At 41.6% G+C, this 26,498-nt stretch overlaps 2 protein-coding genes and 1 long non-coding RNA gene across 4 annotated transcripts in view; all 3 read left to right on the top strand.

The window, feature by feature from the left end:
* Positions 1-9,459, top strand: part of LOC124148336 (beta-1,3-galactosyl-O-glycosyl-glycoprotein beta-1,6-N-acetylglucosaminyltransferase-like) — an 89,381-nt gene extending 79,922 nt beyond the window's left edge. For both annotated transcript variants that reach the window (XM_046519372.2, XM_046519371.2), the window contains exons 3-4: positions 6,488-6,714; positions 9,018-9,459. In XM_046519372.2, the coding sequence (XP_046375328.2) occupies positions 6,488-6,714; positions 9,018-9,334 (544 nt within the window). In that variant the 3' untranslated portion in view covers positions 9,335-9,459. The remainder of the gene's footprint in view (positions 1-6,487; positions 6,715-9,017) is intronic.
* Positions 9,460-10,507: 1,048 nt separating this feature from the next.
* Positions 10,508-15,339, top strand: LOC124130641. Its single transcript, XR_007217960.1, has 2 exons — positions 10,508-14,258; positions 14,371-15,339. It is a non-coding gene; the product is annotated as an uncharacterized LOC124130641 (long non-coding RNA).
* A 2,828-nt stretch (positions 15,340-18,167) lies between these two features.
* LOC124148316 (perlucin-like) lies at positions 18,168-23,341 on the top strand. Its single transcript, XM_048380983.1, has 3 exons — positions 18,168-18,463; positions 20,170-20,346; positions 22,955-23,341. Exons 1-3 carry the CDS (start codon positions 18,226-18,228, stop codon positions 23,191-23,193), a joined length of 654 nt encoding a protein of 217 aa, XP_048236940.1. The 5' UTR covers positions 18,168-18,225; the 3' UTR covers positions 23,194-23,341.
* Positions 23,342-26,498: the final 3,157 nt, after the last annotated feature.

Here is a 26,498-nt window from a genome sequence, read left to right as displayed (position 1 = left end):
GTATACATGGATGAGGTGGATCTTGGATGAGGTGGATCAATGTATACTTGGATGAGGTGGATCAATGTATACTTGGATGAGGTGGATCAATGTATACTTGGATGAGGTGGATCAATGTATACATGGATGAGGTGGATCAATGTATACTTGGATGAGATGGATCAATGTATACTTGGGTGAGGTGGATCAATGTATACTTGGATGAGGTGGATCAATGTATACTTGGATGAGGTGGATCAATGTATACTTGTATGAGGTGGATCAATGTATACATGGATGAGGTGGATCAATGTATACATGGATGAGGTGGATCTTGGATGAGGTGGATCAATGTATACTTGGATGAGGTGGATCAATGTATACTTGGATGAGGTGGATCAATGTATACATGGATGAGGTGGATCAATGTATACTTGGATGAGGTGGATCAATGTATACTTGGATGAGGTGGATCAATGTATACTTGGGTGAGGTGGATCAATGTAAACATGGATGAGGTGGATCAATGTTTACTTGGATGAGGTGGATCAATGTATACTTGGATGAGGTGGATCAATGTATACTTGGATGAGGTGGATCAATGTAAACATGGATGAGGTGGATCAATGTATACATGGATGAGGTGGATCAATGTATACATGGATGAGGTGGATCTTGGATGAGGTGGATCAATGTATACTTGGATGAGGTGGATCAATGTATACTTGGATGAGGTGGATCAATGTATACTTGGATGAGGTGGATCAATGTATACTTGGATGAGGTGAATCAATGTATACTTGGATGAGGTGGATCAATGTATACTTGGATGAGGTGGATCAATGTATACTTGGATGAGGTGGATCAATGTATACATGGATGAGGTGGATCAATGTATACTTGGATGAGGTGGATCAATGTATACTTGGATGAGGTGGATCAATGTATACTTGGATGAGGTGGATCAATGTATACTTGGATGAGGTGGATCAATGTATACTTGGATGAGGTGGATCAATGTATACTTGGATGAGGTGGATCAATGTATACTTGGATGAGGTGGATCAATGTATACTTGGATGAGGTGGATCAATGTATACTTGGATGAGGTGGATCAATGTATACTAGGGTGAGGTGGATCAATGTATACTTGGATGAGGTGGATCAATGTATACTTGGATGAGGTGGATCAATGTATACTTGGATGAGGTGGATCTTGGATGAGGTGGATCAATGTATACTTGGATGAGGTGGATCAATGTATACTTGGATGAGGTGGATCAATGTATACATGGATGAGGTGGATCTTGGATGAGGTGGATCAATGTATACTTGGATGAGGTGGATCAATGTATACTTGGATGAGGTGGATCAATGTATACTTGGATGAGGTGGATCAATGTATACTTGGATGAGGTGGATCAATGTATACTTGGATGAGGTGGATCAATGTATACTTGGATGAGGTGGATCAATGTATACTTGTATGAGGTGGATCAATGTAAACATGGATGAGGTGGATCAATGTATACATGGATGAGGTGGATCTTGGATGAGGTGGATCAATGTATACTTGGATGAGGTGGATCAATGTATACTTGGATGAGGTGGATCAATGTATACTTGGATGAGGTGGATCAATGTATACATGGATGAGGTGGATCAATGTATACTTGGATGAGGTGGATCAATGTATACTTGGATGAGGTGGATCAATGTATACTTGGATGAGGTGGATCAATGTATACTAGGGTGAGGTGGATCAATGTATACTTGGATGAGGTGGATCAATGTATACTTGGATGAGGTGGATCAATGTATACATGGATGAGGTGGATCTTGGATGAGGTGGATCAATGTATACTTGGATGAGGTGGATCAATGTATACTTGGATGAGGTGGATCAATGTATACTTGGATGAGGTGGATCAATGTATACTTGGATGAGGTGGATCAATGTATACTTGGATGAGGTGGATCAATGTATACTTGGATGAGGTGGATCAATGTATACTTGTATGAGGTGGATCAATGTAAACATGGATGAGGTGGATCAATGTATACATGGATGAGGTGGATCTTGGATGAGGTGGATCAATGTATACTTGGATGAGGTGGATCAATGTATACTTGGATGAGGTGGATCAATGTATACTTGGATGAGGTGGATCAATGTATACATGGATGAGGTGGATCAATGTATACTTGGATGAGGTGGATCAATGTATACTTGGATGAGGTGGATCAATGTATACTTGGATGAGGTGGATCAATGTATACTAGGGTGAGGTGGATCAATGTATACTTGGATGAGGTGGATCAATGTATACTTGGATGAGGTGGATCAATGTATACATGGATGAGGTGGATCAATGTATACTTGGATGAGGTGGATCAATGTATACTTGGATGAGGTGGATCAATGTATACTTGGATGAGGTGGATCAATGTATACTTGGGTGAGGTGGATCAATGTATACTTGGATGAGGTGGATCAATGTATACTTGGATGAGGTGGATCAATGTATACATGGATGAGGTGGATCAATGTATACTTGGATGAGGTGGATCAATGTATACTTGGATGAGGTGGATCAATGTATACTTGGATGAGGTGGATCAATGTATACTTGGATGAGGTGGATCAATGTATACTTGGATGAGGTGGATCAATGTATACTTGGATGAGGTGGATCAATGTATACATGGATGAGGTGGATCAATGTATACTTGGATGAGGTGGATCTTGGATGAGGTGGATCAATGTATACTTGGATGAGGTGGATCAATGTATACTAGGGTGAGGTGGATCAATGTATACTTGGATGAGGTGGATCAATGTATACTAGGGTGAGGTGGATCAATGTATACTTGGATGAGGTGGATCAATGTATACTTGGATGAGGTGGATCAATGTATACATGGATGAGGTGGATCAATGTATACTTGGATGAGGTGGATCAATGTATACTTGGATGAGGTGGATCAATGTATACTTGGATGAGGTGGATCAATGTATACTTGGATGAGATGGATCAATGTATACTAGGGTGAGGTGGATCAATGTATACTTGGATGAGATGGATCAATGTATACTAGGGTGAGGTGGATCAATGTATACTTGGATGAGGTGAATCAATGTATACTTGGATGAGGTGGATCAATGTATACTAGGGTGAGGTGGATCAATGTATACTTGGATGAGGTGGATCAATGTATACTTGGATGAGGTGGATCAATGTATATTTGGATGAGGTGGATCAATGTATACTTGGATGAGATGGATCAATGTATACTTGGATGAGGTGGATCAATGTATACTTGGATGAGGTGGATCAATGTATACTTGGATGAGGTGGATCAATGTATACTTGGATGAGGTGGATCAATGTATACTGGGTGAGGTGAATCAATGTATACTTGGATGAGGTGGATCAATGTATACTTGGATGAGGTGGATCAATGTATACTTGGATGAGGTGGATCAATGTATACTTGGATGAGGTGGATCTTGGATGAGGTGGATCAATGTATACTTGGATGAGGTGGATCAATGTATACATGGATGAGGTGGATCAATGTATACTTGGATGAGGTGGATCAATGTATACTTGGATGAGGTGGATCAATGTATACTTGGATGAGGTGGATCTTGGATGAGGTGGATCAATGTATACTTGGATGAGGTGGATCAATGTATACTTGGATGAGGTGGATCAATGTATACTTGGATGAGGTGGATCAATGTATACATGGATGAGGTGGATCAATGTATACTTGGATGAGGTGGATCAATGTATACTTGGATGAGGTGGATCTTGGATGAGGTGGATCAATGTATACTTGGATGAGGTGGATCAATGTATACTTGGATGAGGTGGATCAATGTATACTTGGATGAGGTGGATCAATGTATACTTGGATGAGGTGGATCAATGTATACTTGGATGAGGTGGATCAATGTATACTTGGATGAGGTGGATCAATGTATACTTGGATGAGGTGGATCAATGTATACTTGGATGAGGTGGATCAATGTATACTTGGATGAGGTGGATCAATGTATACTTGGGTGAGGTGGATCAATGTATACTTGGATGAGATGGATCAATGTATACTTGGATGAGGTGGATCAATGTATACTTGGATGAGGTGGATCAATGTATACTTGGGTGAGGTGGATCAATGTATACATGGATGAGGTGGATCAATGTATACTTGGGTGAGGTGGATCAATGTATACTTGGATGAGATGGATCAATGTATACTTGGATGAGGTGGATCAATGTATACTTGGATGAGGTGGATCAATGTATACTTAGATGAGGTGGATCAATGTATACTTGGATGAGGTGGATCAATGTATACTTGGATGAGGTGAATCAATGTATACTTGGATGAGGTGAATCAATGTATACTTGGATGAGGTGGATCAATGTATACTTGGATGAGGTGGATCAATGTATACTTGGATGAGGTGGATCAATGTATACTTGGATGAGGTGGATCAATGTATACTTGGATGAGGTGGATCAATGTATACTTGGATGAGGTGGATCAATGTATACTTGGATGAGGTGGAACAATGTATACTTGGATGAGGTGGATCAATGTATACTTGGATGAGGTGGATCAATGTATATTTGGATGAGGTGGATCAATCTATACATGGTTTAGGTTTAAATCTATATCATACGTGGAATCACCAAAGGAAACATTGCTAAATTAATCAAACCACGTACCATTGCTTGTGTTGTTGTGTATAATACTTGATTTCCAAATGTCATGAAAATCCTTTGGCAAATTAGAGCACTGCTTTTAAGTTCTTTGCTTTCTTTGATTTCATTTCAAGTACTCTACTCACGACAAATAGTTTATATCTATTCCTCGTTATACAATAATACCTCCTAGAGCGATCTGTTTTATATCTCCTCAATAATCTGAGATTATGGATCTTGGATGAGGTGGATCAATGTATACTTGGATGAGGTGGATCAATGTATACTTGGATGAGGTGGATCAATGTATACTTGGATGAGGTGGATCAATGTATACTTGGATGAGGTGGATCAATGTATACTTGGATGAGGTGGATCAATGTATACTTGGATGAGGTGGATCAATGTATACTTGGATGAGGTGGATCAATGTATACTTGGGTGAGGTGAATCAATGTATACTTGGATGAGGTGGATCAATGTATACTTGGATGAGGTGGATCTTGGATGAGGTGAATCAATGTATACTTGGATGAGGTGGATCAATGTATACTTGGATGAGGTGGATCAATGTATACTTGGGTGAGGTGGATCAATGTATACTTGGATGAGATGGATCAATGTATACTTGGATGAGGTGGATCAATGTATACTTGGATGAGATGGATCAATGTATACTTGGATGAGGTGGATCAATGTATACTTGGATGAGGTGGATCAATGTATACTTAGATGAGGTGGATCAATGTATACTTGGATGAGGTGGATCAATGTATACTTGGATGAGGTGAATCAATGTATACTTGGATGAGGTGAATCAATGTATACTTGGATGAGGTGGATCAATGTATACTTGGATGAGGTGGATCAATGTATACTTGGATGAGGTGGATCAATGTATACTTGGATGAGGTGGATCAATGTATACTTAGATGAGGTGGATCAATGTATACTTGGATGAGGTGGATCAATGTATACTTGGATGAGGTGGATCAATGTATACTTGGATGAGGTGGATCAATGTATACTTGGATGAGGTGGATCAATGTATACTTGGATGAGGTGGATCAATGTATACTTGGATGAGGTGGATCAATGTATACTTGGATGAGGTGGATCAATGTATACTTGGATGAGGTGGATCAATGTATATTTGGATGAGGTGGATCAATCTATACATGGTTTAGGTTTAAATCTATATCATACGTGGAATCACCAAAGGAAACATTGCTAAATTAATCAAACCACGTACCATTGCTTGTGTTGTTGTGTATAATACTTGATTTCCAAATGTCATGAAAATCCTTTGGCAAATTAGAGCACTGCTTTTAAGTTCTTTGCTTTCTTTGATTTCATTTCAAGTACTCTACTCACGACAAATAGTTTATATCTATTCCTCGTTATACAATAATACCTCCTAGAGCGATCTGTTTTATATCTCCTCAATAATCTGAGATTATTTTCATGTTTTGCAGTTCTCCACTCTAAATTGTAAAATCCTGAATATTTTATTACATGTAAGAAATCTCTTCATACAACTTCAGCATCAAGAACCTGAGAAAATAATATATCCAGTGCTCCATTTAAATTAAGGTGTCGGTAGGTAGGTAGGTAGGTAGGTAGGTAGGTAGGTAGGTAGGTAGGTGGGTGGGTGGGTGGGTGGGTGGGTGGGTAGGTAGGTAGGTAGGTAGGTAGGTAGAAAGGGAAATGGGGTGAATGTTTTACTATATATATGCCCTGGGGTCTGTAAAAGAGAATATTCTGATGATGAACGCTGTGTTATATTTCAGAGCTAACACAGGGAGATTCCAAAAGGCCGGGGACCCCCCTCATGGCATCACACCGGTCAAGGGCTCCGTGCACATCGTGGTCAACAGGGGGTTTGTGGACTACGTTCTGCACAACAAGACGGCCCAGGACTTTCTGTCGTGGGTGAAAAAAGTCGAAGTACCCGACGAGACGTTTTTCACATCGCTCAATCACAACGCTCATCTTCGTGTACCAGGGGCATATTTAGGTATGGTATTATGGTGGTTGGTTCGCCTCTTAGGCCGCAACACATGGAACATTGTTTTCGAACCAGTAATGTAAAGTATAACCATTAGTTGACAGTAATGGTGCAGACAAACCAAGGATCATAATCTTCAGGGATTCAAACTCATGGTCAGCGGTCTGCAACTATGCAGAGCGAATTACGACGACAGGGACGGCAATCCCACCCATACCGCATTGACATCGTTCACATATGTTTGTCAGGTAGTTTGGGGGCTAGAACGTTACTAGGTATTATAGCTAAAATGGATAGAATTATCATTAAACCGCCCGCATGTTATCGGAAATGAGCGGACCACTGTAACTTGATAATGCCCTCATATTGCTTGACGACGGGCCATTATCACTCCCGTTGTTAGATGACGTCATAGGATAGGGATAGGTGACGTCATGTTCAATAGTGACGTCATCTGGTTTGTTTTCTGACGTTTCCATATTTGTACAAGTGGGTCAGTGTCATTCGTGTTGATTGCAGTAAATGTTTCGAAACGGATATTGTTGTTTCTTTGATCTGATAACAAATTCCATCCATTTTTGGCTATAATAACGGTAACGCTATTTTTCAGGGCATTATCATTTGCAGAAGCCCTCGGTCTTTTCAACCGCCCTCCTTCGTCGGGCAGTTAATGGAAGACCTCGGGCTTCTGCAAATGATAATGCCCTGAAAAATAGCGTTAGACTTATAGCAATGTGTGATGTAGATAATGCTTCTGCCGAAAAAATATTGCATATTCTGTCAAACATCTTTGGGACTTCAAGCTGTTTTAAATATGCATGTAAAATCTAAACGATATTGAAAATGGTGGATCCAGAGAAATGTGCAGTTGTTTACATCAGTTTTTTATTCTATCAAGATGCTTAGCCTGTAATTGATAGGGGGCACGGATGTCACAGTCGTTAGTGCAAAGTTGCGTCCCTTTGGTACACCAGGAGCCTATGATTGTAGGTTCGAATCCCGGTTCGCCCCGTTTAAGTTTCTAGGTTTGTCAGCACCATACCCCTACTCGTTGGTTCCACCGAAGTGGTAAACGTCTGATACCTGCATCACTTCGGGCTTTCATCCCACATTAAGCTGACACGCCGTGATAAAACTGTTGCACTGCTAAAACCGGCGTTAAACCCAACTCACTCACTCAATGTCATTGATGACATACTACGACATTTTCATTATCGATATGTGCTTGGCGATACGCCGAATTTATCATCCAAAACTGGCTCCAACAGGAGATATCGCATGGATGAGATCAAGCGATATCTACACTGTAGATATCGCTGCAGAAATTACATCACAATGCTTTGCAGACCATTGTGACGTCACTGGTTACCATGGCGTCACAATCAAATGACATCACTAATGGCTCTGCTACTCAAGCTGTTTGCAGTACTTTTTACACTGAAGACACTGCTAATTATTGTCTACAAATTGAAAAAGTTAAAAGAATGATGTTGGATGATAAATAAAATCTCACCCTCGTGTCTTTTGATATCAAATATATCAACACTCGTTGATAAAAGTGGCAAAAATCCTCGGCAAGCCTCGGAATTTTTCCACTTTTATCAACTCGTGTTGATATATTTGATATCAAAAGACACGAGGGTGAGATTCTCTATTTATACCGTCAAGAGTTATCTCCCTGTTATTTCCTAAGTCGTTTCAGCAACAGGACGTGAGTGGGGCTTCACATCAATAGGCGCAAAACGAAAAAAAACTACGTATCTCATGTCTTTTTTCAATATTTTTGGTTCAATGGTTTTGTAGTTAATTAACCGTGTCCGATGAATAATTAGGAATTCGAACTCGAAGACCATCATGTCCTCTGACTGGGCCCTTTGATTTAGTTGATCAGTTGATCCTGGCGACACTGCACATGCTCAATCTATACATGCCCCTTTGATACAGCTTAAAAAATATCATCACACTCACAACATAAAACGCACAATTATTGCATGTGCATGAGCGAGCAAGTGAGTGAGTGGATGACTGTGTTGGCTAAACATGTATAGCTCTCAATGAACTAGCTCGGAGTCGAACTAATGGACGAACTAGTCGAATTAATGGACACTGTTGACCGACGTCCTTCCCCGCAACAGAATGCAATTAACGTACATGTATGATTTTAAATAATCGAGTTGGCTTATTGTGATAATTTCATATGTTTTTTCAGCTTAACATCATCAAAGAATGTATTTTGACTTAATCATATAAAATATAAAAATTGTTATATTTTCTAATAGCATTTATCATAATTATTGATGATTTTTTTTCAGGGAACCCAGAAACAGACCGAGTGATAAAACCATTCCTTGCACGGTTTAAAAATTGGGGCAACGAGCCTTTTGATTGGCCGTGTGAAGGACAACGCGTGCGCCTTATTTGCATATTTGGAATCGGTGACCTTCCGTTATTGAGGTCACGGCCAGAGTTGTTTACGAACAAGTTCTACTGGGACTACCAACCCTATGCCTTAGATTGCATGGAGGAGCTTCATTATAACAGAACGAGGGACGAGTATCTAGGACGGCGGTCTTTTGATGACTCCTACTACAAGACCCTGTCTTTTGTGAAAAACAAAGTACCTCTTTAACTCCAAAAAAACTGTGGCCACGTCGTCTCAGGCGCCGCGATTCGCTGTGCAGAGTTGCGTCCCTTTGGCACGCCAGAAACCTATGATTGTGGGTTCGAATCCCGGTTCGCCCCGATTATGTTTCTAGGTTTGTCAGCACCATACCCCACTCGTGGGTTTCACCGAAGTGGTAAACGTCTGAGACCTGCATCTCTTCGGGCTTTCCTCTCACATTAAGCTGACACGCTGTGATATAACTGGAATACTGTCAAAAGCGGCGTTAAACACAACTCACTCACTCACTCCCAAAAAAGTTATCTGAACACACTGGGAGATTTGATCACGGCTGATTTATTTTTCAAAACGTGTTAACGGTGAATGTTTATGTGCTTCTAGAAAAATGGTACTGACGACGTGAAAGAGATATATAATATTTATTGGATTTCAGGTTGATCATTTCCATGTGATGAGTTTTTGAGATACCATGTGCAATTATAGAATTGTATACTATTGTATATATTTATTTTCGTGGCGTTACTGAAAGTATATTGTATGAGCGCTTCTTGATTTCTACACCGTACGAATTGACTTTAATGAATATGTATGAAGTGCGACGTTCAGTCATTTACGGGTCGGTATATTTATACACACCTGCTGTGGCGTGCACGTGCAAATCGTGTTTCTCGATTCCCTGGTGGTGTTTTCGCTTGGATAAACTAACTCATTCCCTCCTCTAGCAGCTTTCATGCGCAGCAACGAATGGAGGTACACCAAAGATATAAACTGATTGCATACACGTGCATCATACGCTGTGTCCAAGCTTTTAACGTATGCAAATAATCTTTTAGCAGGAGCCCTTTTTAAAATGAGTTTACGAATCTGTCGACTCCAAAAAGTAAATAAGATGAAAACCAGTGCATTCAGTTACATGAAATAACAAATATTGTTTCAAGCCGCCAGAAATAACCTAACGATCGCAACCTTGTCAAACGTTTGTTATATATTGCACGCGTGTTCTCAAACAACGCTGTATCTTGAGTCCCGTGAAGATTACAGGTTAGAATTTGTCTTCAGGAGCCCATGCTTGTCATAAGAGGCGACTAACGGGATCGGGTGGTCAGGCTCACTCACTTAGTTGATGCATGTCATCGATCCCAATTGCGTACGTCGATGCTCATGATGTCAATCACTGGATTGTCTGGTCCAGATTCGATTTTTTTCAGACCGCCGTCATATAGCTGGAATATTGCTGGGTGCGGTGTTAAACAACAAACAAACAAACAATCAAACTAACAAACAAACAAAACTATATGTGGACGGGTCACCTCACCTTGATGGTTGTGTTCCGTATAAGGCCAGATTTTTTGTAGTTTTTTGGACGGATTTTGAAAGTGAAAAATATGGTAGGTAGGTCGAAAAAACAAACAAATGTGTTGTATAGGTATTTGTGTCATCATTCTAAAGTTCGATTCGGAATTGATAAATGATCAAGGTAAAGTCCTGGCCGGGTGGGGTCCTTATAACTATTATAATAAATCCAACAAGTGACGGCGGCATGTCATTATCATTATTTTTTTTGTCAAAGCGTTCTTTACCGTCGGCGGTATAAAGAAACTTTCATTCTGATTTCATAATGTTTATTTATAATATTTTCGAAAATGAGGTCAGTAGATCCGTAAACCAAGCGAAAAAGAAGTGTTTTTTTGTGTGTTGACCTTTGATGAGTTTATTGAATACGTCTATTATGTTCTGAGCTTTAATGTTTTACGTGTGTCATATCATTTGTTTCCATTGATATTTAAACAAATTCAAATGTAATTCTTTACATTCATTGCTATTTTAACAAATTCAAATTTAATTCTTTACATTATTTTATTTTCAGTGATTCAAGTTTTAGATACCTCATTTACATCTCATTACAACAATCCAGGCTCAGACTCCATCATGTACAGGCCACCGTTATAGACAGTAAACCCTCGTGTCGAACTTTGATGTGTCGAATTCCCGGCTGTCTCGAACTCACCTTCAGGTCCCCACGAATTCCTTCTACATTTATAATCGTTTATACTCGTGTCTGTGGAACGGGATGTGTCGAATTCCCTGTTGTTGGGTGTATCCAAATTATCACAAGTAGCCAAATTAAGAATAGAATTCCCCTGATGACTCGAACACAATCTCTCATAACATGATGTTTGATTTTCTTAAATTCACTCTGTTGTCTCGAACACCGGATAACTCGAACCTTTTTCAAGGTCCCCACGAGTTCGACACAAAGAGGTATGGGAGTAACGGTGGTCTTGGCCCTGAGATCGCTTTGCGGAAGGACACTCTGTCTGGTTTAGTGTGACGTCATACCCCTAAAGGGTGCTTTCATGCTCATACTATCGACCACCGGTTTGACTGCTGCACTATGACCGTGTGATGGTATAAACTATATATATATCACCTCGGAACAGAGCTTTTGTGTTTCCCGTGGCTTTTTTATGTGGAGTTATGTGGAGTTTTTAAATGCTATATTTTCATATATGAAAAGATTTTATATTCCAAGATGTACCAAAATCAGCTTTATTTTTTTGCATATGCTTATAGTGATATGTTTTATGTATGTTATCGGATCACAAAGGCACACTGGGAGTATATACTATTGTGTTCTAAATTATGTCTCACGGATTATGTTATTGTTTGCTTTGCTATGTGTTTGGTTTGCTTGACGGGTGATTCAAATGTGTTCTACTCGGTATTTGATAGGGATACTCTGGTTGAGCGTCCAGATGGGGAATATATCTGACTGGTTGGGCGTCCAGATGGGGGATATATCTGACTGGTTGAGCGTCCACATGGGGGATATATCTGACTGATTGGGCGTCCAGATGGGGAATATATCTGACTGGTTGAGCGTCCAGATGGGGGATATATCTAATGGGTTGGGTGCCCAGATGGGGGATATCTGACTGTTTAGGCGCCCAGATGGGGGATATATCTGACTGTTTAGGCGCCCAGATGGGGGATATATCTGACTGTTTAGGCGTTCAGATGGGGAATATATGTGACTGGTTAGGCGCCCAGATGGGCGATATATGTGACTGGTTAGGCGCCCAGATGAGGGATATATGTGACTGGTTAGGCGCCCAGATGGGGGATATATGTGACTGGTTAGGCGCCCAGATGAGGGATATATGTGACTGTTTAGGCGCCCAGATGGGGGATATATGTGACTGGTTGAGCGCCCAGATGGGGGATATATCTGACTGTTTAGGCGTCCAGATGGGGGATATATGTGACTGGTTAGGCGCCCAGATGGGGGATATATGTGACTGGTTAGGCGCCCAGATGAGGGATATATGTGACTGGTTGAGCGCCCAGATGGGGGATATATCTGACTGGTTGAGCGCCCAGATGGGGGATATATCTGACTAGTTGAGCGCCCAGAGAGGGGATATATCTGACTAGTTGAGCGCCCAGAGAGGGGATATATCTGACTAGTTGAGCGCCCAGATGGGGGATATATGTGACTGGTTAGGCGCCCAGATGGGGGATAGATGTGACTGGTTAAGCGCCCAGATGGGGGATATATGTGACTGGTTAGGCGCCCAGATGGGGGATATATGTGACTGTTTAGGCGCCCAGATGAGGGATATATGTGACTGTTTGAGCGCCGAGATGGGGGATATATGTGACTGTTTGAGCGCCCAGATGGGGGATATATCTGACTGGTTGAGCGCTCAGATGGGGGATATATCTGACTGGTTGAGCGCCCAGAGAGGGGATATATCTCACTAGTTTAGCGCCCAGATGGGGGATATATGTGACTGGTTAAGCGCCCAGATGGGGGATATATGTAACTGGTTAGGCGCCCAGAGAGGGGATATATCTCACTAGTTTAGCGCTCAGATGGGGGATATATCTGACTAGTTGAGCGCCCAGAGAGGGGATATATCTCACTAGTTTAGCGCTCAGATGGGGGATATATCTGACTGGTTGAGCGCCCAGAGAGGGGATATATCTCACTAGTTTAGCGCCCAGATGGGGGATAGATGTGACTGGTTAAGCGCCCAGATGGGGGATATATGTGACTGGTTAGGCGCCCAGATGGGGGATATATGTGACTGTTTAGGCGCCCAGATGAGGGATATATGTGACTGTTTGAGCGCCCAGATGGGGGATAGATGTGACTGGTTGAGCGCCCAGATGGGGGATATATGTGACTGTTTAGGCGCCCAGATGAGGGATATATGTGACTGTTTCAGCGCCCAGATGGGGGATATATGTGACTGGTTGAGCGCCCAGATGGGGGATATATCTGACTAGTTGAGCGCCCAGAGAGGGGATATATGTGACTGGTTGAGCGCCCAGATGGGGGATATATGTGACTGGTTAGGCGCCCAGATGGGGGATATATCTGACTAGTTGAGCGCCCAGATGGGGGATATATCTGACTGGTTGAGCGCCCAGAGAGGGGATATATCTGACTAGTTGAGCGCCCAGATGGGGCATATATCTGACTGGTTGCCGCATGAAGCGTTTACGTCGGTGTAACTTTGTAGCCCTGTAGGTGCTATGGTCAAGTGTCGGTAATATGGTCTTATATCGGTAATATGCCATATTATATGGTGTAGTGCCGGTAATATGGTCTTATATCCGTAATATGGTGTAGTGCCGGTGATATGGTCTCATAACGGTAATATAGTCTGATGAAGGTAATATGATCTAATATCGGTAACATTGTCTTACATCGTTACTGTGATCAAATATTGGTAATATGGTCTAATAATATGGGTGATATGATCTAATGCAGGTAATATAGTGTCATATTGATATACATTATCTAAAATCGGTATATGGTCTAATATAGGTAATAAAGTCTAACATCTGTAGCTGGTCTAATATAAGTAATATGGTCTAATATAGGTAATATGGTCTAACATCTGTAGCTGGTCTAATATAGGTAATATGGTCTTACATCTGTAGCTGGTCTAATATAGGTAATATGGTCCGATATAGGTAATATGGTCTAAAATCTGTAGCTGGTCTAATATAGGTGTTATGGTCTTATATAGGTAATATGGTCTAATATAGGTAATATGGTCTTACATCTGTAGCTGGTCTAATATCGGCACTGCGCTTTACAGTCACATCGATGTATATCCTCTATACTCCGGGACTTCCAGTACGGCTGTACACTGTGATGTGTGGACCATTGATATGACTATCGGGTTGTACGAGTATATTTGTACCACTGATCTCTTATGTCGAAGTATCCCGTGAAGGAACAAATATATAGTACTCAAAACAAGTTAAGGAACAACCAAGATTGCAATACCCACTTATTATGCCAGATTGCCTCTATTCATATAGAAACATAGGGTGTTCTTTAACTTCTTTCGAGTAGTATACATGCACTTTGTTTTGTTAAATCAAGGCGTGTGTCATGTGTATGACGTATTGAGCTCGTATTAAGATGCAGAGTACACAAAATTGTACTAAGTGTTATATGTACTGTGTTATGCACTGTTATAAATTCGTTATCTATTTCATTTGTTGAATATGACACATTGTCACAGCCGTTGACTTCCTCATAACCGGATTTGACGTCACAGGAGTTTCGAAACATTAAGTGCCTGATTGTATTGTGTGTCAAATTAAAGTGAGTCTTGTCTCTGTTTGATAGTTATACTGATGGCAAAAAATAAGAGAACGTGTACATCCAGAATTGACACAAAATACTAACGTTCGCCAACTGTTGGCACGAAACGCTGACGACAAGGGTAAATTGTCTTAGGTAACAAGTCGCTACTTGGCTGTAATATTGACGATGCGACGTCAAATGTGAAAACATTCTTTCTATTACGTTGTGCGTTCCCTTATTTCTTCCCATGAGTATGCCCTGTGAGAAAATAGTTCATCAATGTTGATTAATTATTTACAAAACGACAGAGGCTAGCCGTTTAGTCTTTCACAAGATCACATTTAAATCTTGCAGCGAAAGGTCATCAAAATATTTTGGACAATAAATCCATCTCAACTAATATGCTGTGTTTCATTTTCCTTGTCGTTGTGGGGGCACGGGTGGCCCATTCGTCTAAGGCGCCGCGATTCGCTGTGCAGAGTTGCGTCCCTTGGGCACGCCAGAAACCTATGATTGTGGGTTCGAATCCCGGTATGCCCCGATTAGGTTTCTAGGTTTGTCAGCACCATACCCGTGCTCGTGGGTTTCACTGAAGTGGTTAACGCCTGAGACCTGCATCACTTCGGGCTTTCCTCCCACATTGAGCTGACACGCAGCGATATAACTGGAATTCTGTTTAAAGCGGCGTAAAACCCAACTCACTCACTCACTCCTTGTTGTTGTACATGTATCGACTGCAATGTGAATGGCAGTGTATTGTTCCGCGTCCTAAAGGTCGGAGACCCCCAATATTATCTTGTTCACATTTTCCTTGTCGTTCAATACCTTGTACATGTGTCGACTGCAATGTGAATGGAAGTGTATTATTCCGCGTCCTAAAGGTCGGAGATCCCCAATACTACGAGTATCTTGTTCACATATTCCTTGTCGTTTAATACCTTGTACATGTCTCGACTGCAATCTGAATGGAAGTGTATTATTCCGCGTCACATCCTATATCTCCTTGTTCACATCCTATATCACCTTGTTCACATCTTATATCACCTTGTTCACATCCTATATCACCTTGTTCACATCCTATATTGCCTTGTTCACATCTTATATCTCCTTGTTCACATCTTATATCTCCTTGTTCACATCCTATATTGCCTTGTTCACATCCTATATCTCCTTGTTCACATCCTATATTACCTTGTTCACATCCTATATTACCTTGTTCACATCTTATATCACATTGTTCACATCCTATATTGCCTTGTTCACATCTTATATCACCTTGTTCACATCCTATATCACCTTGTTCACATCCTATATTGCCTTGTTCACATCCTATATCTCCTTGTTCACATCCTATATTTCCTTGTTCACATCCTATATTACCTTGTTTACATCTTATATCACATTGTTCACATCCTATATTGCCTTGTTCACATCTTATATCACCTTGTTCACATCCTATAGCACCTTGTTCACATCCTATATTGCCTTGTTCACATCTTATATCACCTTGTTCACATCCTATATTGCCTTGTTCACATCCTTATTACCTTGTTCACATCTTATATCACATTGTTCACATCCTATATTACCTTGTTCACATCCTATATCTCCTTGTTCACATCTTATATCACATTGTTCACATCCTATATCACCTTGTTCACAACCTATATTGCCTTGTTCACATCTTATATCACCTTGATCACATCCTATATTGCCTTGTTCACATCCTATATTACCTTGTTCACATCTTATATCACATTGTTCACGTCCTATATTACCTTGTGCACGTCCTATATTACCTTGTTCATGTCCTATATTACCTTGTTCACATCTTATATCACATTGTTCACATCCTATATTACCTTGTTCACATCCTATATCTCCTTGTTCATATTCTATATCACCTTGTGCATGTCCTATATTACCTTGTTCTCGTCCTCAGTAGTAACTTATCGTTCAGTGTCGGTTCCATTCGTGACCAACTCGTGTTATTCCGGCACAAGCTGAATAGCGACTCGTGCCCCTCTTGTGTACTACGCGCATTCTGATTGATTTGTCCTTTTTTCGCACATAACATTGCGAAACAGGGCCCCGTTCCACAAAGTGATCTTAGCCCTAAGTCGATCGTAACTCCCATTCTTTAACACTAACTTACGACAATCGTAGCGCTAAGATCGCTTTGTGGAACAGGGCCCTGTCTTCTTGTAGGTTACGGAAAAGAGCGAATGGTGACGAGTCTATCGCTTCGTCGCCATTAATCTTTTTGGGACGAATCAGTATATATTATCGGGTGAGGGAGGCATTTTTTCAATGTTGTTCCACTCACCAACGACCCGATACATTCACATATAACTGGAATACTGCTCACAGCCATAACACTGAACTTCCTCACTTTACATTGAGCAACGGAACGTATACCAGCTGTCCAACTCCGGACAACGTTCCAGCGGTGTCACTATAGGGTACACCAGAAGTTTTAAGCACTGGGCCACCCCACATGTGGTTTGTTGTGGACTGACCTCCCTCACTCTACATTGAGCAACGGAACGTATACCAGCTGTCCAACTCCGGACAACGTTCCAGCGGTGTCACTAGAGGGTACACCAGAAGTTTTAAGCACTGGGCCACCCCACTCGTGGTTTGTTGTGGACTGACCTCCCTCACTCTACATTGAGCAACGGAACGTATACCAGCTGTCCAACTCCGGACAACGTTCCAGCGGTGTCAGGACAGGGTACACCAGAAGTTTTAAGCACTAGGCCACCCCACTCGTGGTTTGTTGTGAACTTGGGTAGACTATTGATCAACCTGCAGAGCCACATAATCCATATCATCAAAATAATTTATAATTTTCTGACGTCAATTAATTACGATCAACTACTTTTGCCTCTGTAGTTTAGAGTGTAGATAATGAGTTTTGTTAATGTCCAGCAACCCTACCAAGACATCGATTCAGTTTCAAGTGTTTTATACAAACCAGATTGTTAGCTGTCATGATACACAGATCTATTCAACTGAAACAGTTTTCTGTCTCCAAATATCCTTACGTAAATTATTCACAATCTAGGTCGATTCTTGAAGACAGTTCCGTCAAAATAATTAACCAATTAATTTCTGTTTCATAACCTGTGGCTTGGTTCCGAGGTAAAGCTTACTTGTTAACCAGCTTGTTTATCTAACGTATCACGCTTCAAAGAATGAGAAGGATAAATCTGTGGAGATACTTTATTGACGAAGACGTAACGGTTTAAGTCCGTCGGAACCGCCGGTGAGGTAGTTGTCAGTTATGGCGGCCGTGTTGGGGATGTCGATGCTGTTGAAGGGCACGTTTCTCACGTCTCCACTAACCGATGTGTGGGTTACCTCCAAACTGGACTGTATTTCTAAATGCTACATGCAGGTCAACTGCTCTTCAGTGTTCTACAATAGCAACACCCATCTCTGTCAGCATGGCCCGGATGTGTATGGAGACAGCCAGCTGACTGCTGCAGCTGACGGGACGCAGTACTTCATCTGGACAACAGGTATCATCACCCTCTGTGGCAATGTTATGTGGAGTTAAATGTAGCCTTCTAGATTACTTGTTCGTGTCTGTGTGTGTGCGTGCGTGCGTGCGTGCATGCGTGCGTGTGTGTGAGTGTGTGTGTGTGTGTGTGTGTGCGTGCGTGTGTGTGTGTGTTATCCGAAGGGTGGGGCTGTTGTTGCTGTTTTGTTTGTTTGTTTTGTTTGTTGGTTGTTTGTTTGTTTGTTTGTTTGTTTGTTTGTTTTTAGGGGGGCGCTGTTGTTGGTTTTTTTGTCGTGGGTGTGGGTTAGCTGGCTGCTTTTACTCGTCCGGATTGATTATAGTGCTAGCCAACTGAGATACCAGACCCAATGACTAGGAACAAACACAATTCAATTTAGAAAGACATATTTTACCCCGGCCCAATTGCTCCGCAACTGTCAAACTGGGATGTAAAGTATACTATACAATACAAACTATATGGTAAAGTGGTTCGGCGGGCACAGTGGATTCAAGATTTTCGAAGTACATTACGTTGTTTCGGATCCGTGTTGGGCCGCTGTCTCATGACAGGAGTACATTACGTTGTTTCGGATCCGTGTTAGGCCGCTGTCTCATGATAGGAGTACATTACGTTGTTTCGGATCCGTGTTAGGCCGCTGTCTCATGACAGGAGTACATTACGTTGTTTCGGATCCGTGTTAGGCCGCTGTCTCATGACAGGAGTACTCGTGTGCCGCCTCAGGCAACAAACAAACACTTTTTCAGCAAATTTGCGAGTGGTGGGTGCTGCCGGTAGGGCAGGCCAGTGATCCATCCATATTATGTTCACCCATATTTTGCTTTTTGTGACAAATGGAATCCTTTTGGATGGATGATCGAAACTGGTTTTTTTCCGGTGTTGACGTTTTATATTTATTTCAACTGCGTCGATGTTCCTGGTGGTCATGCTAGCGTCTTAATGTAACATTCATTCATCTACGTAAACGATAATTACATCTGCGTAGATTATTCCTTCATCTACGTAGACGATATTTACATAAATGTAGAATAAACCTAACTCTACGTAGACGACGTTTACATCTACGACGATATTATTATCTATGTCGATGATAATCGGTTTTTTTGAAAGCTCTATTACGCTTCCACACACAGACACCTGTTACAAAAATAACAAAACGAACCTTTATCTTTTCCTAGCAGCATGACCTATTCAGTTGTACACAGTCGTAGTTCAAATCTGTCATGTCCGTTTTAATCTGGTGCAGCCTCCATTATTTACATACCGCCGCGTAAAACAACAAACAAACACATCTCAGTGTTTTTTACTACATATCGTATACAGGACGTACTGTTTGTTTGTTTGTTCATTTGTTTGTTGTTTAACGCTGTACTCCGCAATATTCCAGCTATTAGACGACAGTCTGTAAATAATCAAGTCTGAATCAGACAATTCAGTGACTGACATCATGAGCATCTGTCTGCGCAATTGGGATACGATGACATGCATCAACCAGGGCAGCGAGCCTGACCATCCGAAGCCCTTAGTCGCCTCTTACAACAGGCTTGGGTTGCTGAAGACCTATTCTCACCCGGTTCTTCACTGGATTCTAGTGTGTATCAGAAGCTGATGACATACGCTGGATTTTTATTTTGTTTTATCTTCAGCATTGTGTATTTATGTCGCTAGACATTTGTTTTTATATTGTTGACATATTTTGACTTTAGTGGCCTGTGGCAATGGCTACACGTGGCACCGTCGACTGAACCTGTGCTACAAGCTGTACGAGACAAAGAGGACCTGGTTCGTTGCTAAGAGTACGTGCGTGACTGACACCGGACACCTCAGCAGAGTGGACAACGCAGACATGAACATGTTCATGAACGCTGTCGCAGAAAACCTTGGTCAGTACCAAACATCTGATTTGTTCGAGTGAGTGAGAGAGTGAGTGAGAGTTACAATATTAAATCACATCGGCAGTATTTCAGCCATATTGAGACACAATATATCGCCAGCTATATATCGCCAGCAGCCAAAGTTAGGTCACTTTACTAAGATCGTTGGTATCCCCAGCAGGATGTACACCATTCCCCTAGAAAATTGGAATTATAAAATGTTCTAGGATTACGTCACTGGTAGATATAGAGATACTTTGAATGACATGGTCTTGCTATACCCTCTCAGAGGGACATTGTAATTAATTCTTCGTGTGAAAATTGGAATTATAAAATGTTCTATGATTATATCACTCGTAGATATAAAGATACTTTGAATGACATGGTCTTGCTATACCCTCTCAGAGGGACATTGTAATTAATTCTTCGTGTGAAAATTGGAATTATAAAATGTTCTATGATTATATCACTGGTAGATATAAAGATACTTTGAATGACATGGTCTTGCTATACCCTCTCAGAGGGACATTGTAATTAATTCTTCGTGTGAAAATTGGAATTATAAAATGTTCTAGGATTAAATCACTCGTAGATATAAAGATACTTTGAATGACATGGTCTTGCTGTACCCCCTCAGAGGGACAATGTAATTCTTCGTGTTACCTGTCTACAATGTGTTAAGCCAGAAATCTGTACGTAAAAGAGCCAATTGTGAAACGAACAAACAACCAACAAATGGTACATAATTAACAATTGTATTACAATTTCACTTGGTTAGAAATCAAATCAAATTACTACACAGCAATTACAATGGAAGTTAACAACAGAGTGGTAGTACAATAATCAATGGCGATATATGATAAGATGGCAGTGGTCACTTTCAAATACAAAAATACAGTGGTGATAGCAAAGGTCAGTGCCAACAATATATATTCACCCAGCGGCAACTGTGGTCAAGCTCCGAGATTAGCAAAGCAGGGAATCAGGGATGATGAGCGATACTCACGTGAAGGCTGGGTTCAGAGCGATAAAACTGTGTGTGAGTGAGGGACCAAATGTGTGAGAGATGAGGAATGCACACTCTTTTCCCAGTATATATATAGTCTAACCAGCTTCCAGAACTTTCCAGATGATGCAGTAAGGTTATATACAATGCGGGACCAGTCTCGCCGTTTACACATTGCACTAGCACCTAAATGTAGTAACTTCCTGATGACCGCATAGATTAAAAAGCACTACATTCCTGACGACTGATCACTGCCCCAAAACAATGCAATGAACAGAAATAATGTAGCACAGTTACAATCGTTGTTAAGCAATAAGATACACTGCCACATTCGAAACAAGAACATTTAAAATATCATTAATGGGCATTGGTAATCCGAACACCTTATTTGACAAGATCATGATATGTAGTGTATTACATTTGTCAGATTAGAGATTGCTGTCAACGACTTTGACATCGGTTTGCCACCAACCTTCATCTTTCGTCCTAACTGTTTTTACTGAATAACACAGAAAATAATGGGTGGATAATGCCAAGGTCAGCTATTTGGTGGCGTTCCAACAAGTGGTTGATAGCATGATGACTATTTCAAATGCATCCAGGTTATACGTTGTAGATAGAAGCGTCAACAAAGATGTCCATAATTATAAGACACCTCTACTAACAGCAGACTCCGTTATACGATTCCGACTCTGTGTATATCACGAGCATGTGTTTATGAGTGAGTGAGTTTGGTTTAACGCCGCTTTTTACAGTATTCCAGTTTTATCGCGGCGTGTCAGCTTAATGTGGGAGGAAAGCCCGAAGTGATGCAGGCCTCAGACGTTTACCACTTCGGTGAAACCCACGAGCACGGGTATGGTGCTGACAAAGAAACCTAGAAACATAATCGGGGCGAACCGGGATTCGAACCCACAATCATAGGTTTCTGGCGTGCCCAAGGGACGCAACTCTGCACAGTGAATCGCGGCGCCTTAGAAGTCAAGTAGATAACACATCGGTGTTCGAATAGAGGTGAGATGAAATGGGGTTTAACGTCGCGTCCAAGATTATTGCACTTGTATAGCGACGTGCATGTACGTGTGTGTGTTTGTGTGGCTGCTTGTACTAGTACGGACTGATGCCGATTTATAGTGCTAGCTCACTGAGATACCATGCCGCAGTTTAACATGAATACCCCACTCAGATACAGTATACTGACTCCGAGCCGACCAGTCCTTGTTTTAGCCCCTTAATGCCGAGCGCCAGACAGGGTAACAACAAGTACCACCTTTTAACGTCTTTTGGTATCACGCGGTCGGGGATCGAACCCCGGACCTTCCGCTCTCCGGGCGGACGCTCTACTACTAGAGGCGGTCCTGTTAGAATAGAATTTCATCTGGCATTTTTGTTGTCACTGATGCTTCAAATTTGGAAGGGTCATCTTCATGTCAGCAATAATAAGCCTTTTGAAAGCTTTACTGACGCCTTGAATCAAACAACTTTTGAGCAAGAGACGTATGAGTTAAGTGGAAGAGTGGTAGAGCCATACAGTGTTCCACTTAATGTTCATGAGGAGAAAATGGGTTTTGAAGAACGTAAATCGCTACTCACCCAAGAACTGTTTTGTAGGTGGTGCAGTTTGGTCGGATGCCTCTGACAGACAGACGGAGGGAACCTGGGTGTGGTCAAATGGTTCTGTGGTCAACCGCTTCTTCTGGGACGACGGACAACCTGCAGCAGGTGACACGATTCAAAGCTGTCTCATTATTCGCCATTATGGTGGACCAAACCGTTGGCATGACTTCAACTGTAGCAGTTTTCGAGCGTTTGTTTGTCAGCTCCCAATGTCAGAAATCAGCAATTGTTGATAAAGATAACATTCATGCACTTCAGAAACACATCCTTCTCCATCCATCCTCATCCTTCTCCATCCTTCCCCATCCTTCTCCATCCTTCTCCATCCTTCTCCATCCTTCCCGAACCTTCTCCATCCTTCTCCATCCTTCCTTCTCATCCTTCCCCATCCATCCCCATCCTTCTCCATCCTTCTCCATCCTTCTCCATCCTTCCCCATCCTTCTCCATCCTTCCCCATCCTTCTCCATCCTTCTCCATGTTTCCCCATCCTTCTCCATCCTTCCCCATCCTTCTCCATCCTTTGCACCGATCACAAACACATGCAGCATATCAATTGTTCATGTTGTTTGTTGTTTGTTTGTTGTTTAACGCCGCAATCAGCAACACTCCAGCTACATGACGGCGGCCTGTAAATAATCTAGTCTGGACAAGACGATCTAGTTCGAGGGCACATAATCAACCAAATCACAAGGTCTAACCACCCTACTCTATCTGTTTGGTCGCCTCTTACGATCTGCAAAGGTTAATGTCTGCCGCTGAACAAAGATATGAGGACATCCCAATCCCACGTCCGAGCGACCCTTTATCCGACCAATCAGAGCGCCGCTTACCAGATCGGGAAAGTGACAGTCGGGTTGTGTGTTCAAATTATGCAACCTCGAAATGGTTAAGTTTTTATGAACTGAACTTTTATACCTTCAGGCCGTGTTTCACGGCATAAGAAGAACATGTACAATACAAGTACAAAATGCGACGACATTCATAACGACAGTTGCGGGCTAAACGACTGATTCCGTTCAAAATCATTGTCTGTCTCTCGCTTCAATGTCACAAACATTTATTTGAAACGGAAGAACCTTCCACAGCCCTTGAGAATTAAGTGCAGACAATCTCGGGCATCCATTAGACCTTCCACAATTTTCTTTTGTTCAGTTTTCAAATTTTAAATCGATATATTCCAAAGCTTAGTCAGGAATGGAAGCCAGCTACTTTCTGATTGGCTAATGTCGACTTCTTGTTAGTCATTTCATTGGTCGGTCAAAGTTTCCGAAGGGTCGTTCCGACGTGACCCTTAAAGGGATATCCTCTGTTTGTGCAGTGGCAGCGAGAAGTAAGTTTTGATTTTTAATGAGATTGATGTCGATGTGAACCTATTCTAACCCGAAATCCCCTCGAGCTTGTAATGTTCTGATGATTTTTATAAAGCGATGGAAAGAAATCCATCCACGAATGTTGCAATATTGATTTTCAATTTGGAAATTTGCTCACTTGTAACTGTATGGCATTGAAAGAATAAAAGCATTTAAAATTCCACAGTGATGTCTTCTTGACTCAAACAAAGTACAGAGCGAAGTTGCTGCAGCGTTTGTTGTAAAGTCGTCGCTCTTGACTGCGCCAGGATCCGCATGTGGGCGGATACCACATTGTACATCAAACTACGGTTATAACGAACTCAAAGGGACTACTAATTTTAGTTCGTTATAACCGTAGTTCGTTATAAACATATATACAGCATAACTACAGCAAATAGTCGGGACCAAATTGTAAGTTCGTTATATCCGTCAGTTCGTTATAAGTGTGTTCGTTATAACCGTAGTTTACTGTACCTGACTATGCCCCTTGTGTGTGATAACGCCATTCCCACAGACACGGGTTTCGCCAAAGTATTTAATGACTACGAAATGTTGGTTTGTCTCTCAATGTACCCTGCAACCCTGTGTTGCAACTGATCATGAAGTATAATTCACCAAATTAGTTAACTAACGTTAAAGACGTTGGATACCATTGTTCATGCGCATACCGGACGCGCATGTAACTGCGTGTATTTGTATTGCGGTAACGTCCCTTTGACTCGCGGCTAATTGTACTTTACTCACAGAAATGTAAATGTATTGAGTTACCTCCCCTGATTCATTATTTTAGGGGTATGCTGTTTTGATTGAAAATAATTTGAATATCCTTTGGTAACATGTTGTTTTTATTTTATAATTTTATTTTACAATGAATAAACGTTATAAATAAGCCAGTTAAGGAAATGTTGCGGAAACGAGCGATAGGTAATGAAACAATTGCTACTTCAGATTCGGTGTCCGAGGGAGTACTCACATGCCATCTAATAACATGGCTCTCCAAGTGACAAGGATAATTGCCCTTCACAAATGCGATACTTGTAAGCATACATTGAAACATCTGTGAGACCCCCATGCGTTAAATTGTGAGTGAGGGAGTGTGATTGAACGCGCTTTGAACAGTATTTCAGTTATATCACGACGTGTCTGCTCAATGTGGGAGGAAAGCCCGAAGTGATTCAGGGTTTCAGGTCTTAGACGTTACTTTGGTGAAATCCACGAGCACAGCTGCAGTGCTGACAATTCTAGTAACATGACCAGGGCGAACCGAGATTCGAACCAACGATTATAGGTTTCTAGCACGTCTCATGGACGCAGCTCTGAGCAGCTAACTGCGGCGTCTTCTATACCCAGGTGGGGCGGTCGGGTAGCCTAGTGGTTTAAGCGTTCACTCGTCACGCCGAAGACCCGGGTTCAATTCCCGACATGGGTACAATGTGTGAAGCCATTTTCTGGTGTCCCCCGCCGTGATGTTGCTGGAATATTGCTAAAAGCGGCGTAAGACCTCACTCACTCACTCTATACCTAGGTCATCCATGTCCACACTCAATGGTAGCCTAGTGGTTAAAACGTTCGCTCGTCACGTCGAAGTCCCGAGTTAGGTTCCAATGTGAGCCATTCAGGTAATATTGACATTGGTATTAGTTAGATACTGGTAGCATGCCCCCTTCACATACACGGGTTTTTCTTACGAGTCCTTACGGATTCACGATACGCACAAATTCACGGGGGTTGTTACGAGTTATTACGAGCTTTTTACGGTTTATTGCGGATTATTACGAGTTATTACGATGTATTTACGGCATAATTCAACGATTTGTTACCAGTTGTCATGGATAACTACGAGCAACTTACGGGCATTTTAAGAGATTTTTACGGATTGTTACGAGTATATTACGGAATGTTACTATTCATCGAAGCTTTTACGTGTTAGTTACGACCTGTTTACGTGTTGTTACGAATAGTTACGAGTTAGTTACGAGTATTTACGAGTACTTTCGATTTTTTGTCCAAAAATATATAAATTCTGCAAATCTCAATGTATCATCATTCGACAACTGACATCCAGAGAGACAATTTCAGTGTCTTCAGTGTCTTCTACATCAACAGGGTCTAGCTGCGGTGGTGGTTCAGGGGAAGGCGAGCGTGTCCTCTTCTTCCGCGGAGGTTTTCGAAGAACTGGAGACT

Source organism: Haliotis rufescens, unplaced genomic scaffold (genome assembly GCF_023055435.1).
Source record: "Haliotis rufescens isolate VD_foot unplaced genomic scaffold, xgHalRufe1.0.p SCAF_34, whole genome shotgun sequence".
Classification (NCBI taxonomy): domain Eukaryota; kingdom Metazoa; phylum Mollusca; class Gastropoda; order Lepetellida; family Haliotidae; genus Haliotis; species Haliotis rufescens.
Note: the sequence above shows the minus strand (reverse complement) of the source record. Positions and strands in the feature narration are given on the sequence as shown.

What these genes read in the sequence shown, in the direction of transcription:
- LOC124148316 (XM_048380983.1), top strand. Translation starts at nt 18,226, where the DNA reads ATGGCGGCCGTGTTGGGGATGTCGATGCTGTTGAAGGGCACGTTTCTC. An exon ending in GTACTTCATCTGGACAACAG is followed by an intron (nt 18,464 to 20,169) that starts GTATCATCACCC and finishes TTTTGACTTTAG; the next exon opens with TGGCCTGTGGCAATGGCTAC. An exon ending in CGCTGTCGCAGAAAACCTTG is followed by an intron (nt 20,347 to 22,954) that starts GTCAGTACCAAA and finishes ACTGTTTTGTAG; the next exon opens with GTGGTGCAGTTTGGTCGGAT.